The sequence below is a fragment of the Berghia stephanieae genome, chromosome 2 (genome assembly GCF_034508935.2).
Source record: "Berghia stephanieae isolate SIO BIC M18660-M18661 chromosome 2, UCSD_Bste_1.3, whole genome shotgun sequence".
Classification (NCBI taxonomy): domain Eukaryota; kingdom Metazoa; phylum Mollusca; class Gastropoda; order Nudibranchia; family Aeolidiidae; genus Berghia; species Berghia stephanieae.
This window is the reverse complement of record NC_088361.1, coordinates 119,357,873-119,375,518: the sequence shown is the minus strand read 5'-3', so window position 1 is coordinate 119,375,518 and position 17,646 is coordinate 119,357,873. Positions and strand designations below refer to the sequence as shown.

At 33.1% G+C, this 17,646-nt stretch overlaps 1 protein-coding gene across 2 annotated transcripts; it reads left to right on the top strand.

Moving 5' to 3' along the window:
* The first annotated feature begins 787 nt into the window (after positions 1 to 787).
* On the top strand, positions 788 to 17,143 carry LOC144966420 (E3 ubiquitin-protein ligase RNF115-like). 2 transcript variants are annotated; one of them, XM_078902851.1, is made up of 9 exons: positions 788 to 928; positions 6,671 to 6,720; positions 6,995 to 7,070; positions 7,537 to 7,802; positions 9,633 to 9,689; positions 9,946 to 10,018; positions 11,745 to 11,838; positions 13,499 to 13,614; positions 14,877 to 16,039. In XM_078902851.1, the coding sequence occupies exons 1-9, from the start codon at positions 842 to 844 to the stop codon at positions 15,048 to 15,050; spliced, it is 993 nt and encodes a 330-aa protein (XP_078758977.1). In that variant the 5' UTR covers positions 788 to 841; the 3' UTR covers positions 15,051 to 16,039. The 2 variants fall into 2 exon arrangements, with proteins under 2 accessions (XP_078758977.1, XP_078758978.1); XM_078902852.1 differs by having other exon boundaries at positions 789 to 928; positions 6,998 to 7,070; positions 14,877 to 17,143.
* The last annotated feature ends 503 nt before the right edge of the window (positions 17,144 to 17,646 follow it).

Sequence of the window (17,646 nt, the reverse complement as noted above, 5' to 3'; positions counted from 1 at the left end):
TCAGAATTTGAATTAACAATCTGGGTTTATTCATAGAATGTACGTCTTAAAATAGATAGATAGAGAATGCGGGTTTGTTTTGTTGTGTTGTTGGTTTGATTTTTGTTTTGGTGATATTTTTTACCACCCAAAGAGATTGTGCAGTTCTCATCATATTCGAGTAGCTAAATGGTTATTCATAGGTTTGTGGAATGTGTACGGTTATCAGTTATTTGTCTTGCCAGTTTCAACCATTTTCAAAGACACGATCACAGTGCATGAACTCACTTCGGAAATTCCATAAAACTTTTTGACAATTTCAGTGACGTAAATGACGTCAGTGGTAAACTAAACAGGGTTGCCAGTTTGGCATTTTAAATGCCAGATTCCAAAAATCTGGCATTTTTGAAAACCGTTTGGCATTAGAAAAATCATTTGGCATTTGGCATTTTCATTTGGCATTTTCTTTTCTTGTATATTATACTTCAAATGACACCTTTTCTTAATTATTTCTAAACGCGTAAAAACAAACATCTTCACATTTCTTTTTCATTCTTAAAATCCAACCGTGGTGTAGTGGTTTAGCACTCCACTTAGTAGTCAGTAGGTAAATAATTACCCCAACAGGAAATTTAGTATAATTCAAAAAAAAAAAAAAAAAAAAAAAAAAAGAAAAGAAAACACGCAAGCCACCAGGATATGATAGTAAATTGTCTATCAAAAGTGAGTAGTTTTCTTAGTGGGGGTGGGAGTCAACAGACTTTGGCATTTTTTTGGAGTGTTTTGGCATTTTTTGAGTCTTCCCCTGGCATGTTGTTGAAAAATAATCTGGCAACCCTGAAACTAAACCATAAGAAACAAAATGGCGGAAGCCACAGTTGAAAGTCCTCACCTATCTTCAATGTTTTTCTGTCACGAATGTCAGCGAGAGGTTCAGCCAAACATCCCGGTAGGTTTCTAATATTAATCTTTAAACGATGGAAATGAATTTTACGTCACGAAATCCGACATTTTCCCCCATTCAGACTTCGAATTCAAATTTAGGACAGTCAAGTGGTCAGAAATCGGGATAATCACTTTCACACAAATCACTTCTCTCACGTCAGTGACACTGATCTTGTCGTCATCACATTTCATATCACTAAAATAATTGTTCTCTAGTTTCCCAAATCCTATTAGAATACCTCCATCCCCATGCAAGGGCCATGTCTAACTTGGAGACATTGATGGAGTGGTGGCGAGGGGAGTGATTATTTTTGTTATTATCCTGATTCTGATTCATCAATATCAATTCAGCAGATTATGAGAAAATGTGAAAATGTGCTGAATGCTGACCAATCTCAATTCAATGACTGCAATTGCAATGCCAACCAAAGTGAGTCAAACAGAGAGGTACTCTGCTGAATGTCCATTTTGTAATATGCAAATACCGTGTACGGTTAATATATTTGGTACCAGTACCAGTACCATCAACAGAGTATAGATTCAGTTTCAGATTAGGAAAAAAGTTCTTTGGAAGGCAGCAGACCTCTTATATTATAGGCAGAATGCGGTGATGAAGGGAGTTAATTTTTGATATTTTACATTAGGGAAATTCCATGAAAATGTCAACCGAAGGGGTGTTTTACAAATTCTTAAGACTTAAGAACATGTTAAAATTTGGTACCAATTTGTTGGAAAATCATTCAGGATTATGAATATAAGGATATTTTATGCATATTTGTGGTACAGGATGCTTATTGTAACTTTATGTAAGGGTATCCCCTATTTGAAGAACAAAAAGAATATTTTCTCAATATTATAAATCTTGCAACTTCTACAAAATTATAGCCACCTTTGTTGTTGTTTATTGATATTAAAACAATTATAAGTATCAGGAACCTATATAAACATTCAAATTTACGATTTTAATGAAATGTTGTCCTCATCGGTCGTTTTAATGACCTTGGGAAATTGTATGTCAGTCCGTTACCATTAAAACAGTATTTTTTCATCTACGAAAGATGTGATTGTTGTACAAACTCACTATTTCAGATTTTCTGTTCTTACATGAATGGCTTTAGCACTGTAGGATAGTTTTTCAAGAAATTTATCATTTAAGGTACTTTTGTTGGGTAACGGACTGACATTTTTTAGGGTAACGGACTGACAGTAACAGACTGACTAATTCTATTTTAATTCAAAGACAATATATAAAAGTTGTTTTTTAAGTCTCAAGACTAATGTCCACTCCAATGTGTTTCAACTGACCAGGCAGCCATTTTATAAACATTTGGATCATAAAATTTCAAACACTGGTATTCAACATCAAGCCTGCTATTTTGCAATAGGTAAGTTGAATCTTTTAAAGCTTGTGAATCTTTTGATCACTTGAAGATTTTTGCTATGTTTGAATTGAGGGAAAAACACTGTTTTTTGTTCTATAATATCCTTATGACAATGGAGCCAGTAGTAGTCTTCTGTTAAAGGGGCAAGAAGCCCTGGGAGGAAGAAAAAAAAATCAAACATTTAAATTAATGTGAAAAACTTTTGAGTCACTGAGGCTTTAAATATAGTGGGTCAGCAAGCTGTTTAGCTGTGTATAATGTCAATATTTTAGTTGTTACAAAGTAAATTGATACAAGTTAGAAATGAGTTTTATTTTCTTAGTTTTGCGGTATTATTTTTAAGAAAACAAGATTTGCTTTTTTTTCCGATTTGACTTTCATAGCTTATGATGTAATTTCGCTCAATTTTCTTTATTCACAGGTTCAAGATGACTACTCTATCCATGGTTCAAAAGCAGAGGAATTATCAAGAAAGACTGAAAACTGATGGGCATTACATTGTTTAGGAAAAAGATAGGCAACAAAAAGCAGGAGTCTCAAAGAAAACTTGAAAGTGATTGTAAAGGACGCTTAAAAGAAATAACGGGATTTTTCAAGCAAAATGGAAAAAAAAAAAAAAAGAGAAAAGCCGATCAATCTACAACTCCAAAAGAAAGTAAACCAAGCACACCTAAATACACATCTGCCTCACATTTCAGCACAGGAAAGTAAAATACTGAATTCAACTTTGAGTTTGAGTGTCTACAATCCTCCCAAAATTAAAAAAAAAAAATTAACTATGCCTGTACTGCTAAGGGCATCCAATCCATCAACCAATGGTTTTTGAAATATTTTAATCATGGAAATGGACTTTCAAGATGAAATAAAATAATTTGATCGAAAATTTCTATTTGGACAAGAAGTACTCTTGGCGAGCACCAAGGGAAAAAGATTTCATAATTGTGAGAGATGAAAAAAGAGAAAGGACGAAAATTCAAAAAGTTTCCTGTAAAAACCCGCCCTGAAAAAGAGGTTGTCAATTGTTAGTGAATTTCATCCAGGAATCAAAATTGGCTAAAGTTTATTTTGCTCCCTCAGAACCTCAGATTTACTTCTAAGAGAAGAGAAATCCCACACTCTGCATAGGAAAATGAAATTTTTGAAGATCTTTCTCAGATCTTATAACTGGCTTTCTGGTCAAGTGCAGGTGAGGAAGAGATTGACTGCCAATACTATCGACCAGTTTGCAGTGACGGTCATGGCCTATTGACAATTCCTAAGCTTGAGGAATCAAGATGAAATACAGAATAAAAATTAAGATTCAAAAAGTACCAAAAGAATGTTAAACCTTCCCCAGTTTTAAAGTCCTTTCTTATCTACATTTTTTTTTTTTTTTTTGGATAATTTAATTTCATAGTTGAAATAAAGTTCCCATTTGGCTTTGACAGAATAGATTTCAACTCCACGAATCATTATTTTATTATTTAATTTTTTCAAAAGCAAAGTTGGGATCGAGGTAATCAGATGTCACCCATCAAGTTACTCATCATGCCCAATGTAGCTTGACATCCATATAAAGAAGAGTATTGGTTTGATCAATCACACTGGGTATTCAGTGTTGCTCATAATTACATAATGTGTTCTTTGCTCTGGATTTTATGTAGTAACCATTATTCTGAGTAATAAAATTCAGAGGTGTCAGTCCGTTACCATCCATTTGTCAGTCCGTTACCCACACTTTTTCAGAGACTGCAGATTCAAATTTTGGACAATCTTTTAAAAATTGCTAATGGGTTGTAGAACAACATCTCGTGGTTACTATAAAATAACTTATTTGTTACTGGAAGGTTTCACTTCAGAAAGTTTGATCCATCTACATATAAAATTGAAAAAGATGGATTTTCTGATGTCAGTCCGTTACCAACATTATAATGTCAAAAAAATTGAAGTCGATAAAGATTCATCTTTATCCTTTTGATATATGATAAGGGCGGACATGATACATGTCCATGGGAAATTTTAGCTCCATACAATAAATACATTGCATTTCAGAGCACGAAATGTAAGCATTTTTGGTCTGATTTGTCAGTCCGTTACCCGTGGAATTTCCCATTAATGTACACAGTTCAGTCCCTTGATTGATGGACATATTTCTTCGAAATGGCGACCATTGTCATTGACAGACCTGTCTACTGTCTAGGCCTAGTCTACGAAAAATTCGTAGAAATATGGATTTTGGCTCTAGCTACAGGACTGCATTCGACTCTTAACTCAATAAACCTGGTTGCAAAAGGAAAGTTTAGTTTCTTTGAGCATTTTTGGATCATGATCATGCTGAGAGCAGGCAAATAATGTATTTCCAAATCTATTTAAGGTGACTTGTTCTTTTTTTCCCTTGCAAACTACGAATTATTTAAATTTCAAGTAGTCAAGTAGGCAGCTCTGCATTGATATTCATATGATTACAGACTAAAGATCTGCCATGAGCAACTAACCAAGTCAAAGATCTACATATTTTTATGTTAAAAAATCTGAATTTGATAAAGATCATCAGTATCAATCTGATGTACATCAAAATACATGATTTTAACCCTTTACCTCAGTTATATATATTGCCTTTTAACGAGGATGAATAAGAATTTGGAACTACAGTTCTAGACCGTTTCCTACATATCACAATCCGGCACTTTTGGCCGTGGTCTCTCAGAGAGGAGTAAAATTTTACAAATGTTTTGTTAGTGTTAGCCAGACATTTTATGTTGCTAAAGAAAAATGACAAGACATATTTCAAAACATTTTCTCATCACTTGAAATATCATTCAATAGATTAAGAGCCATTTGCATCGACCAAATACAGGGAAACTTATAAATGAAAAGAATGCACAAACACTTAGTAAACATCCATAAATTCAATTGGCAACCGTAGTATATTTGAGATGAAATTTTTAAAAATAAAAAATTCTCGTATCACACACGTATTTCAGATGCTTTATCACACACATATTTCAGGACAAATGGGTATTATTTTAAAGGAAATTCAAATGCCTTTCTGAATAAAATATTATTAAGGGCTAGTAGAGACTCTTCCTTCTAAGTGACTAAAATTACGCCAGTTACCTACCTCTGGTTTTCTGGGAAATCTCATAAAATATAATTGGAGTCATTGTTAAGTCTCCAAACCATGAAAATCATACAATAAACATTCATTTAGGCATTTCAATCATTCATTGATCACAATGTGAGCACAAAACAGAAGCAACATTTTTATGGCTGGGTTTATTCAGTGCTTTTTAATTTACAAAAAAAATGGTATTGCCTTGTTTGCTCATTCCATGTGAAAGAAAAATTTTCCATTAACAGCTCTCTGGGGTGTCTGGCACAATTTGTCACAATCCATGGCCCCTTTTTGCCCTGTAACAGCTAGTTGGGGAATAAAACATTTGTTTACTCTCTTTGATAAATTCTATTAAAAATCTGTGTTTGTGCTTGCATATTTTGCAAGGGGTGCCATTAGGGCCCATATCATTCATCAGTAGTGGCTAGTAGAGGTGTAGTGATAGTGGCTATTGAATTTGAATGGGTGGATTCATGAGACGGATTTCGCCATTTACTTTTTCAGAGGAAAATTGGTAAAATTCAGTATCATTAAAGTGGACAAATAGGGAATCATTTTAAAGGGAATTCAAAGGGCTTTCAGAATACTTATATAATATAATTCAGGGCTAGAGACTTTTAAAAAAAAAAGTGACAACTACTAATATGAATGAATATGACTGCGACACTAGAATTACATTATCCATGGTTTTCAGGAAAATCTCATCTAATAGTGAAATCTGATTGGTGTCATTGTCCTTTTTAAGACTCCAAACCTTGAAAAGCATACCATTAAGGCATTACATTATAAATTGAACGCATTGATCACAAAGAAGAGCAAAATTGAATGGTTCAGTTTATTCAGTCTTTTCAATTTACAATGAAAGACTTTGCCATATCTACTCATGCAAGAGTATTCTCCACCACCAGCTTTCTGGTCACAACATGGTTTTTCCCGTAACAGCAAGCTAGGGAGCAAAACTTTTACAAAAAAATACTCATTTTGTTGTTTTTCAATGCAATAAAGAATAGACTTTGGCTTTGACTCTGCATACCATGACATTAACCTCTTCTGGTGGGGCAACATTTCTCTTAAATCATAATTTCTACCTTGTCCTGTTAGTCATAGAGCTATAACTTCAGTCAATCAAGATATGATGTCATTTTTTTAGAGTCGAATAGAGCCATATATTTAAATTAAAATTTGTTTTTTTTATAAAAAAAGGTTTCATCATTCAATATTTCTAAACATTTACAAATAATAATTTACTTTTTTCTCTTCTCTTCACCAGGCGTACACCTGTTCAAGATGCAATAGTGGATTTATTGAGGAGCTAGAAAGGTTTTTATTTTTTAAAATATTAATATCTTTACATGTACTGACCATCCTCTCTATTTTCATCATCTCCATCAATCAAACAATCACACTCTGCTTCGGAATTTTAGTCGGTGACAAGTTAGTTTTAAAATTCTTATTATTGTCGTAATATCATAACAAGAAAGAATTGATTTTAAAGATTTGCAAACTGGCTTATTTGAGTTTTGATTTTGATTAAGAAATAAAATGACTTTGAAGCCTTTTTTAAAGGTTAGTGTGTGTTTTGTTTATTTTTAAGCAGACCTGCTTCAAACCATGCCAGCACTTCAAATAATGCCACAACGATGACAGACCCTGCTGCCCAATTTGCTGAGGTAAATCTGCATCATTTGTTAGAATCAGCAAAGTATAATATACTCTGTTACAAATATGGTCCTTTGAGTTTGAATTTGAAAGTTTTGTGAAAATGTAATTTCTTTAAAATTTATTTGCTTTTGTGAGCTGTTTTCATATATTTTTTTCTTTATATGTGGATTTACCATAAAACCTGGATTAGTGGATCTTGCATCACTGTCTGGAATTCATTTTATCCGGTGTAATCTTAAACAGTTGTGTTGGTTGATATTAAAGCAAGGAAAGAGGGATTGTTTATATAATCTACAAAACAAGGGAAAATACTATGTTGTGAAGAATTGACTGTATTGTTGAGAACATGAAATAAAAAAACAAACCAGAAACTAATGCCAAAAGCGCCCACAGAGTATTCAACAAAAGTTGCGTCTCTTCTGTAATGATGGATGTGTCATAGTGTGATCCTTGATTTTTTGGTCTCCCTTGTAGATGTTAAGTCAAGCATTCCTGGATCCCTTGAGAACAGCGGGTGGTGGTTCACCCGGTCCCATTTTGGGTGCTCGTCATCGTTACAATACACGCCAAGCCAGCAGCCAGGCAGCAGCAGCAGCTGCTGCAGTCAATGGTAGAGGGGTCATGGATGAGAGTAGTGTGGATGACAGTGATGAAGACGATGTATGGGGTGTATCGGTTGCTCCAAATGATTTTACTGCAAATGGCAGTGACAGACAACCAAGGCCACAGACTTACCATGGGTATGTGTACTTTATTATAAAAGATCTTTTCTATTGGAGTAAACAATATGCTTTGAAATATTACACTATCTTTGTTGCTCACATTTTCAGGGTTCCCGCGCAACCTTGAAAACAGGGAAAAACTGAGAATTTAGATTATATTTTTCAAGGCCTTGAAAACTGGGAAAAACATGTGTTTTCTCCAAAACCTTGAAAAAATGGGAAATTTATTTTTAGAGAAAAAATGCCAGGAGGGTCATACGTGATACAGGATCACACCAATTTTGTTGGAAGCCTCAGCTTGACAAAGATCTGATGTTGTCAGCCCAGCAAGGTGAAAAAAGTACTTTAATCATCTTGAAGAGAAGATGAAAGAAGAGGAACAAGTGAAGAAAGCTTTGAAAAGGAAGATCATATGTTGATGATATTCAGGAATTGAAAAAGAGAAGACAGCTCTTGGAAACGAAGAATGCATTTTTTTAAAGGAACATGTAAGAGGCATCTGAGGCAGCAGAAATGTTAATGAAATTCACTCTCCATGCTAAGGGAATATGCTGAGGAAAATGCAAAGGATATCAAGTCTGACATCCAAAAAACCACTTCTGATACTGAAGAGAGGTGCAAATCCTTGACTGATTGACATTGAAACAGTTCTGGGTGGATTAAAAAAAAACATTTTTTTTTACATATTACTTTAAAGAAGGGGGGGGGGGGGGGTCAACATAAGAAATGATAAAATTGAACCCGGTTCGCTAAAATTAGATTTTGGTGGGATATTGTCATGTGACCATTTGTTTGCATAAAAATTAGTAGTACTTCATCTTCAGGTTTTTATACTCAAAATAACGTATTTTGTTACCCATGGTATGGTTAAATCCATGCCCATTTTTAGTTTCAGTGGAAAGGAATGACTGATTTCGTGAAAGAGTATCAAATGGTCTTGATAACTAAGTAAAGACAAAAATATATCAATGAAAAGTACAAACTCTCCTCTCTCTTCAACAATCAATCACTTTGTTCTTAATTGAGTCATGTGGTCACAATCCAATCAGAGAGAGATAGAAGTCTGCATGAGGAGAGTTTTTCCCTAAACTCGTTTACTTTGACTTTTAAATGCATTTTTCTCAAAACTACAATTTTGATCACAAAAAACCTAACTTGTCCTTCAATTTTCAACCAATCATCTTCTAACTTTCTACAAATGAGTAGTGTTATACAAATACGCAGGTCCTCTAGAAGACAGATTTTGGAGAAAAAAAATAAATTTTATGAGTATTTTGCAGTTATGTAACTTTTTTCAAGGGGAAAAATTGAGTAATAACTGCGACCTTAATTTTTTAAGTTTCTAATTAGAAAAATAAAAAATCGGGCTTCTAGAGCCTCTTTGTTTTCCTTTTGTTAACCTGTGGCTAAAATATTATGGCAATTGGTTGATAAACGAAAAAGCCTTAGGCTTTTAAAAGTTTGTTGTTTATTTTCCAATACGGTGCTGTTTCCATAGCAACAGGCAACTTTTTTCCAAAAAAAAGTATGCAATTGCAATCGTCCTTCCCAAACATATACAGTATGACTGTGCATAGAAGTTTAGGATATTTCATCAAAAAATGACCCTTTAGTGTCGCTTCGATGTGTGGTGGAACAAATAGGTGCAGTTTCCCACTTTCTAGAAGTTAGCTAGAGTATCACTGATAATTTATCATCTCAATTGCTCTAAAAATGTTTGTGTGTGTGTGTGTGTGTGGGGGGGGGGGGGGTTAATGCTGTAAAAATGGAGCTTAACGGCAGTTTTTGGCACCATCAGCACTGCTAAATCCTAATAATTTTTTTTATTTTATCTCTTTCTTATTGCAGCATCATTAACTATGTGATACAGCGTCTTAGTAACGATCTTGGTGGAGGAAGAGCTTTGTAAGTTGTCTTTTATAAACGACTTTTATTTGTTTTATTGAATATAGTAGAGATCATGATACCAAGAGCTTATATTTAAACCTCAGCTGATGCTGTGTGGAAGATCTCAGCATTTTAAGAAAAGAAGCAATTTAATATCATTAAGTATGACTATGGCAACCCAGTCCATTGTTTAGAATATTTCAATTTTACATTAGTTTTACAACACATGTGTCTATGTTATTTCCTGTTTTTCTTATCTATTTTGGTATATCAGTGGTGTACAGCTCCATGCCAACCCAGGAGATTATGCATGGGGTACTGGTGGTTTAGATGTCATTATTTCACAGGTGAGTAGGCATCATTTACCTCGTGTGTATTAAAACATTTTTTAAAACTTATGCCAGTTATGCGGTTGGACAACAACAAGAACATTCCCATAGTGGGCAGGGAGGTACATACTGTGTCTTCTATCGCCTTATATCTGTTTTCTAGCATGCTTTCTGTCTTTGTCTTGGAATGAGATTACTTGGTTTTGTCCTGGCCCTGGCCGGAGTCCTAGCTGGGAGGGAAACAGTCAAATGCATAGTAATTGTTTTGGGAGATGATATTTTTTTCCTTGTAAATCATCTCTCTGTTATGCACTGTATTATGTTTTGTTTTATGTATTATATATGATTTGTAAACTTTGAGTGTATTCCTCTTAATAGGGACCTGAACTTGTGTTGGATGAGACTTTTAGGTGATCTCAAACTAAGTACACTGATAGTGTGCTCTTGGAATCTACATCTGTTCCCTATATGAACAAATTCCCCTTTGACTTACCTTTTCTTGGATGCTTTAATTGTAATTCTCGAACTTTTTACTTTCCCATTTTCTTCCTTTTTACTGGCACTGATATGACCGTAATGTGTTGCAAGCTCCGTAAAACCCTCACACAGACATATGCCACACACAGCAATTTACTTTCTCAGTTACTTGGAGAAATAAATGGTACAACAATATTCCTTCCAGGCCTCTAACGAGCCTGTAAAACAAGGAAAAGTCTGAAAAATCCTATCCAAAATTCCTGGCCAGATAAAAGTCTGGAAATTGAAAAAAAAAAATGAGACAAGGCTTGGAAATCATTATTACTACCACTAATCCTGCAACCATCATCATCACTACTGTAGCAATCACAATCACAATTACCACCACCACAGTGTCATCATCACAATTACTACCACTAAATCATTATCAATACCTTTACAATTACAATCACCACCACATCATCTTCCTCACAATCGCCAACTATAACCAGATCATCACCATTAACATCAAAACTGTTGGTACTACTGTTCATGCAATGGAAAAAAAATTTGATATATTTTGGACAAAGGAAATTTGTAGGGAATAATTACTACTTGCCCTGTCCTCCTTCAATTAACAGTACAGTTTACTCCACTTAATCGCGCATTCCTGAAAACCAGATTTTTTTCTATTTAATCGCACAGCTCCGCTTAATCGCTACATCTTTATTCCTTCCTGAAACTCCATGCGGTGCCTCTGCGATTTGAAATTACAAAATTTATTATTAGAACATTACTTTCAAATAAGCATGCGTCCCAATTTATCCACAGCAGTATGAACAAGGTAATATTAGAGTTGTGTTAATTTAGAAATTAGGCGAACGATTTTGGGTTATCCACACTCTCTGAACTACAATGCAGATTACAAAATGATAAATGTTGAAATAATGTCAATTTAGATGGCTGTTAAACAATTTTAGGTTTTCCACATACTTACTCAAGAAAGCTTCCAAAATGATCAGTAGATTTCCTCATTTTGCCCGGAAATCTTTATTATTATAATTTTAAAAAATTTTTTTTGAGTTCTGTTTATTAAATATCAATTTTAGCTGAAACATTAAGTCTGCAATTGGTTTCATCAAATATTTTTTAACTTCATCATTTATCACTTTTTGGTCTAGCCTTATATTTCATATGCAGAAGAATACTTTAGTATTTTAATTTTTCTAACCAGCATAACCTTTTCAATTTACATTTATCACTATGGCACTTTGGATTTTATTTGTAGCTTTTGAATCAACTGGAAGGCACAGGCGCACCACCAGCACAGAGGGAAACAATAGACAGTTTGCCAAAAGTCAAAATTCAACAGTCTCATGTCGGTAAGATAAACAAAGTTGCTTTTTTCTAACATCTGCTGTCATATTTTAAATCCTCTTTTAAGCATTTTTTTTCTTAAAAAAAAAAATTAACTGTTGATTTCCAGTTACTCTATCATTTTTAGCAACAATTCTTTACTGTTGGCAATTTAGTTTATAAAATTGTATCGCATGACAATGGCTCCTTCAAATTGAATTACACAGGTTATCTATCTGTTTTATTAGGATTATTATTTTGCTTATTGTAAATGTGGAAGCATATGAAATCAAATGGGGCGGAAAGTAGTACTGTGTGATAGACCATTGTTCCGTCTCGAAGATAAATAAACAATTTTTTTTCTAGAAATCACATAAATTACTTACTTCTTGCAAAAATTAAGCTCTACGATGGTACAGCCTTAAGGGAAAGTGTGGCAGTTGGAATTAAAAAATTTACTTACGAGACCCTACAATTGGGGAAATTCCCTTTTTTTTTTTTCCATCCTGATTTTCCTATTTATCAGTTATTTTCCCGATTTTGATTGTATTTTATTCTCCCAGATTATCTTTATCATTAACGCCAGCCATCACACTTATTACCGCATGTCATATGTTCATTTAAATCTCGGCTATGCCCAAAATGTCTCCAGAATTTTGTCTTTGAAAATTCATTTGATAGCTAGTTATTCAATAAGAGAAAAAAAGGTACATGACATTAAAAAATATTCACCCATTGCCATAGTAATTGAAATTGTTTTGTGACCATCTTGGATTATTATCATTTAAAATGAAAATTTAAAAAAAAACCCAAAGGCTCAAAAACCAATTGACTATTAGTAAAGAAAATTGGTATGTTGATTTTTATAATTTCTAAATAAATCATAACCTTTTTGAGGTAGAGGATATTATGACATGATGATACTGATTTCATGGAATTAATGTTACTAAGGGATGAACTTTGGTATTGGGAGATAATTATGATGGCTTTTAAATGTACACACGGTTGTATATACAATGAAATTGAGTGGTATTGATTGAAACTTAGCATTTTAAAGTATCTAAAAATGTAAATAATTCTTTTTTTATACTGGGTGACAAAATTTGAAAAAAACGACACAGCTCAACTAATTAAGAGATTCTTATTGCTCTTGGAATCACTGACCTAACAATGGCCAATATGCCTTTTTACCATACAACCAGCCGTAAGATATGCTACTCTCATTTCTTTGAATGTTGAGGCGGTTTCCTTCCATTTGGATGAATGATCATTATGCGGGGAATAAGCTAATGCTAATACTTTAATTAAAACATAAACAAACATTTTGTAAAACATGTTTAATGATGTAACAAATTAATTTATGATGGTCATAAATAACCACTTATTGTAATTCCAAGTGCCTAGAATGGTTTCTCTATACTTGGGGAGATTATTTTTGACTGCTCCTCATATTTTGTATAAAAGGAATATTCTTTATATCTTTTTGAAAGAGTTTTCATTTCTCAAAAACAAAATGTATTTGGTAAAGGGCTCCATTTGATTAATTATAAGGCAACCAAGATCAGATTTGCATGACTGTGACAGCAAACCTGATTCTGTCGCTGACTTATTGGATTCAATGCTTGAATTTCATTACAAAGTACTCAAGTTTTTGTTGCCTTTAAAAAATCTTATATCTTTCCACAGATTCAGGTCTTCAATGCTCTATATGTATGGACGACTTTGAGTTAGAGCAAGAGGTGCACAAACTTCCCTGTGATCATTTGTACCATTCAGACTGCATCGTACGTTGGTTAGAAATGGTAGGTGTCAATTGTTATTTGGACTTGATTTACTCATAAAATAGATTTCAAATTTGTTTATTCCTGTTGACTTTTATTTTACAATTTGGTGTGCGCTTGAAAAGTTTTGAAGATTCTTAATTTTGTTCATGTGTATGATTAAATTGCCTTTACAATTTCTGAAAGTTAATGTGAACAAAGGACATTTCAATAAAATACATACAAGAGTAATTAATCCCAGGAAAAGTGATAGCATTAGAAGTTATGTAAAATGTAAGGGGGTGAGGTGGCAGAGTTGTTTAGGCATTGCAGTGTGTCCAGGAAGGTCCTAGGTTAGAGCTGCGCTTCAGACACTTCCGTCTAAGTTAGTGTCATTTAAATAATCCAAAGTGAGGCGAAAAACATATGGTGAAAGATCTTCTAAATATGCTGAGCCTCAACTTGGAACAGCCTGCCCAAGGACATTAGATTTTTAGACTCAAAATATTCTTTTAAAAAACACTTTTTAAACAAATATAAGATTTGATCATTAGAAATCAAGAAATGTTGTGACATAATTTTATTTTTTATATCCCCTATATGTTTTGGTTTTAAACAACCACAACTAATAATTCAAGTATACAACTGTACAATTTTGATATATCTATTTATGTCCCTGTTATGTGTGACATATTTTTCATTGTATTTTTATAATATATACATTTAAGAGGGTTGGATCCCTGGTTTTTATAATCTCATTGCCTATGCAGTATTTGGAATCATTTAGTAATGTCAATGCAAAGTGATCCCAGCTTATTAGTATGGATGAAACCAAAGGAAAGAGTAGTTAAGTCTATACTTGGACAAAAGAAAAAGCAACATTTTCAACAGAAAAAAAAAAAAAAAAATTCTCATCATTAAAGAATACTTCCTTGTTATGAGCCTAAGATAAAAATTCTTGGGATTTTTTTTTCTAAGCTGAAGAAAAAAGGTGTAATTTTTAATCAATCTTAGGTTTTCTTTATTTAATATTTTTATTGCGACATGTCTCATGGATTAAGTCATAAATGCGAGCTTTATAATATTCCATGATCTTTTCACAAACACACATGCTAAAAATTGTCGTTGGTCAAAATAATTTATTCTGAAAGAGTAGGAATGTGTCAAATTTCGGGCCCTTTTCTTTTATTTTCATCAGATGTATATTATCATAGTGAAAAATCCAAATCAACATTACTTATGGTTAAATTTCAGCATTATTCAATCTCTTTCTCCTTTTTTATTTTTTCACTATCTCACAACAGCATGGAACATGCCCTGTATGCAGAAAAGATTTGAACGGGGAGGATACGTCTAGGAATGAAGCAAATTTTTCAAATATTTACCCCTCCGGCAGTAATAATGCCCCATCTGCTTCCTCCTCTTCCTCATCAATGGACCCCTCGACCTCCTCATCGTTTTCTGTTGAATTTGACTAGTAGAGGCTACCATCACTAGAGTTGTCCAATGTTACCAACAATACCTATTGCAACCTTTGTGTTTGTTTATTGATTGACAGTTTCGTTTATCCCAATAGGATGATATATTGAAAATTAAAATTGTCATCAGGTCAACATGACTAATTATTACATTATGATCATTACAGAAATTTTCCTGTTATTTTGGTTTTCTGATGTTCACTGCTAACTGCTAAATTGGAATTCAGGATCATTCATATCTTACACTCTTACATAGGTGTGAGTTTGAAATAATAATTCTTTATATATAACATATGGAGAAGTTTGTTGTCAGATTCCTTGGCAAACATCTTGATGTTTTAATTGTGTTTTTTGATATATGTGCAGAAAGTGAGAAAAAGCCATTCATAACTTTGTGTTCTCTATCAATAAATATATTTCGAGCCTCAAAGCAAAAGTTTTGAGGTTTGGTAAAATAAAATTTGAATGGTGCATTATTGTCCGATAGTTCAGTTATATACTGTCAATTTTGTGCTTGTGGTAAAGAACATGATAGGAGCTCGCAGATATTAGAATTTTATCATCTTGTTCAGGAAAACTTTTTATTTTTATTTTTGGCAAATAAAAAGTTACCTTTTTCTTGAATATAGCATTTAGGCATTTCATTTCTCCTGTGGACCTAGACTTTTGACTTTTTACAAATTATTTATTTCAAGTTCTAATATACTCTGAATTTCATGAAACATAAACTTAACTCTGAATTTCTATAATTTATCACCCTTCTCTTTATGATAACAGCATAAAGTGATGTGCCAAGATATGCAATCTTCTGAAGCTTGTATTTTGATATTCACAACAAATTAATTTGTATATTCACAATAGTTATGTCATTTAAAAAAATGTTGAATGGGGTTTTGATTTGATAAAGTATTGAATAATTAGATAAATAAATGTACAAAGTGCCACTTGTGCCACTATGAAGAAGTGCTTGTGAAAGATCGATTACCCAATGTTCTCCCACAATCATTTCTGGACATGACAGGCCTCGAAGTGAGTCGTGAAATTCATTCAATCATTTTCAGAATTCATGGTCAGAAAAAAGTTGGGATATGAAGAAAGAAGTTTTGATATTGAAGAGAAAATAATGTGATCAATGAAATTGAGGGAAAATTGTGGGGGTTATTAAAATTGAGCTGTGACTATAGCAAGAGAAAATGCTGACCAAATGATGATCTGATTGGGAACCATAGTTCGGATGGTACGTCTATCCAGTCGGATGGAACGTTAGTCTTTGTGACTTGGAATATTTGTCGCTGTCTTTCTGTTAATTTGCATGTGTCTGTTGTCTAACTCAGATCAAGAGGAAGGCCACGAGAGCTCTTATTTGTCAAATACAGACCTTGGAAAGCTTTTGATTGATCCATGCTAAAGTCAGAAAATAAATTTGTGGGGAATAATTGCTACTACACTTTTTTGCATTCTTCAAAATTATCTCACCACTACAAGCAAAGAGAAATAATTACACTTTCTGCTTCTTTGTTGTTTGTTTTGAAGGGTCCACTCAATTTGCTCATATCGAGTGATGTTGGCTTTATCTGAAAAGAGAGTACATGGTTTCTAGTCATTGTTTCTCCATTGATATAATCGTTTTTAGAATTGTCATTTCCATATCTAATTTGAGGTTCCATGACTGTAATGCACTGAATCTTAGATACAACAAGACTGGCCTTTTCATTGGATCCAAGCTTATTGGATACAAATTCCACTGTGACTGACAAACTTATGTCATAAGGTACCATTGAGTGACACCCGATGTCTTAGTTGAAAAGAGAATTCTTAGAGATCAAATTCTTTAGCAATGAATAACCCCATAGGTTGCAATGGAAATGTATATATATAGCCTTATTATTATTATTATTATTATTATATTTATTTGTAGTTTTTTTTTGTTTTTTTGTTTGCTTTTTTAAAAAAATTATTGTCGGCATATTTATGTAAATTCTAGGAAGCTTTGTCTTCCAACTTTCCTTTAAAAGTTAATGTGGAAAGTTGCGAATTTAATACTACATCATTCGACTTAAAATTATGTTAAAGATGAATAAAACGATATTGAGTAATTGCTGATTTCTCTTTTTTTTTTAAAGTGATTTTATTACTTGAAAATAATTTTGTTTGTCCTGAGTATGCAAGAAGAATCTATGATATGGCCTCTTTCTATTTTATTCTTTTTCACTGGCTGTCCCTTTCAATATTAAAAATACAAACAAACAAAAATTATTTCTATTAATTTATTTTTGTGGGACTGATTGACTTTTATTAAGTCGATTTTTCTGAGTCTGGATTCCTTAAATAATTTAAACTAATGAAAGAAGCAGTGCTGAATAAGTCATACAAGGCTAATGGGTAACAATATTCAAATTAGCGACAGGAATGGCTAAAAAGCTATTAACACATTTATATTGGTTTCACATTTTCACGATCATGATTCAGTTGTCATATCCTTTCTTAAAAGAAGATCAGTTGTTGCCTTTTGGTAAATGTGTTTTGCACAAACATTTCTAAGTAATGTTATATATTTGGGTTTCCATTATGGAAAACAGATGTGCCCAAATCCAAT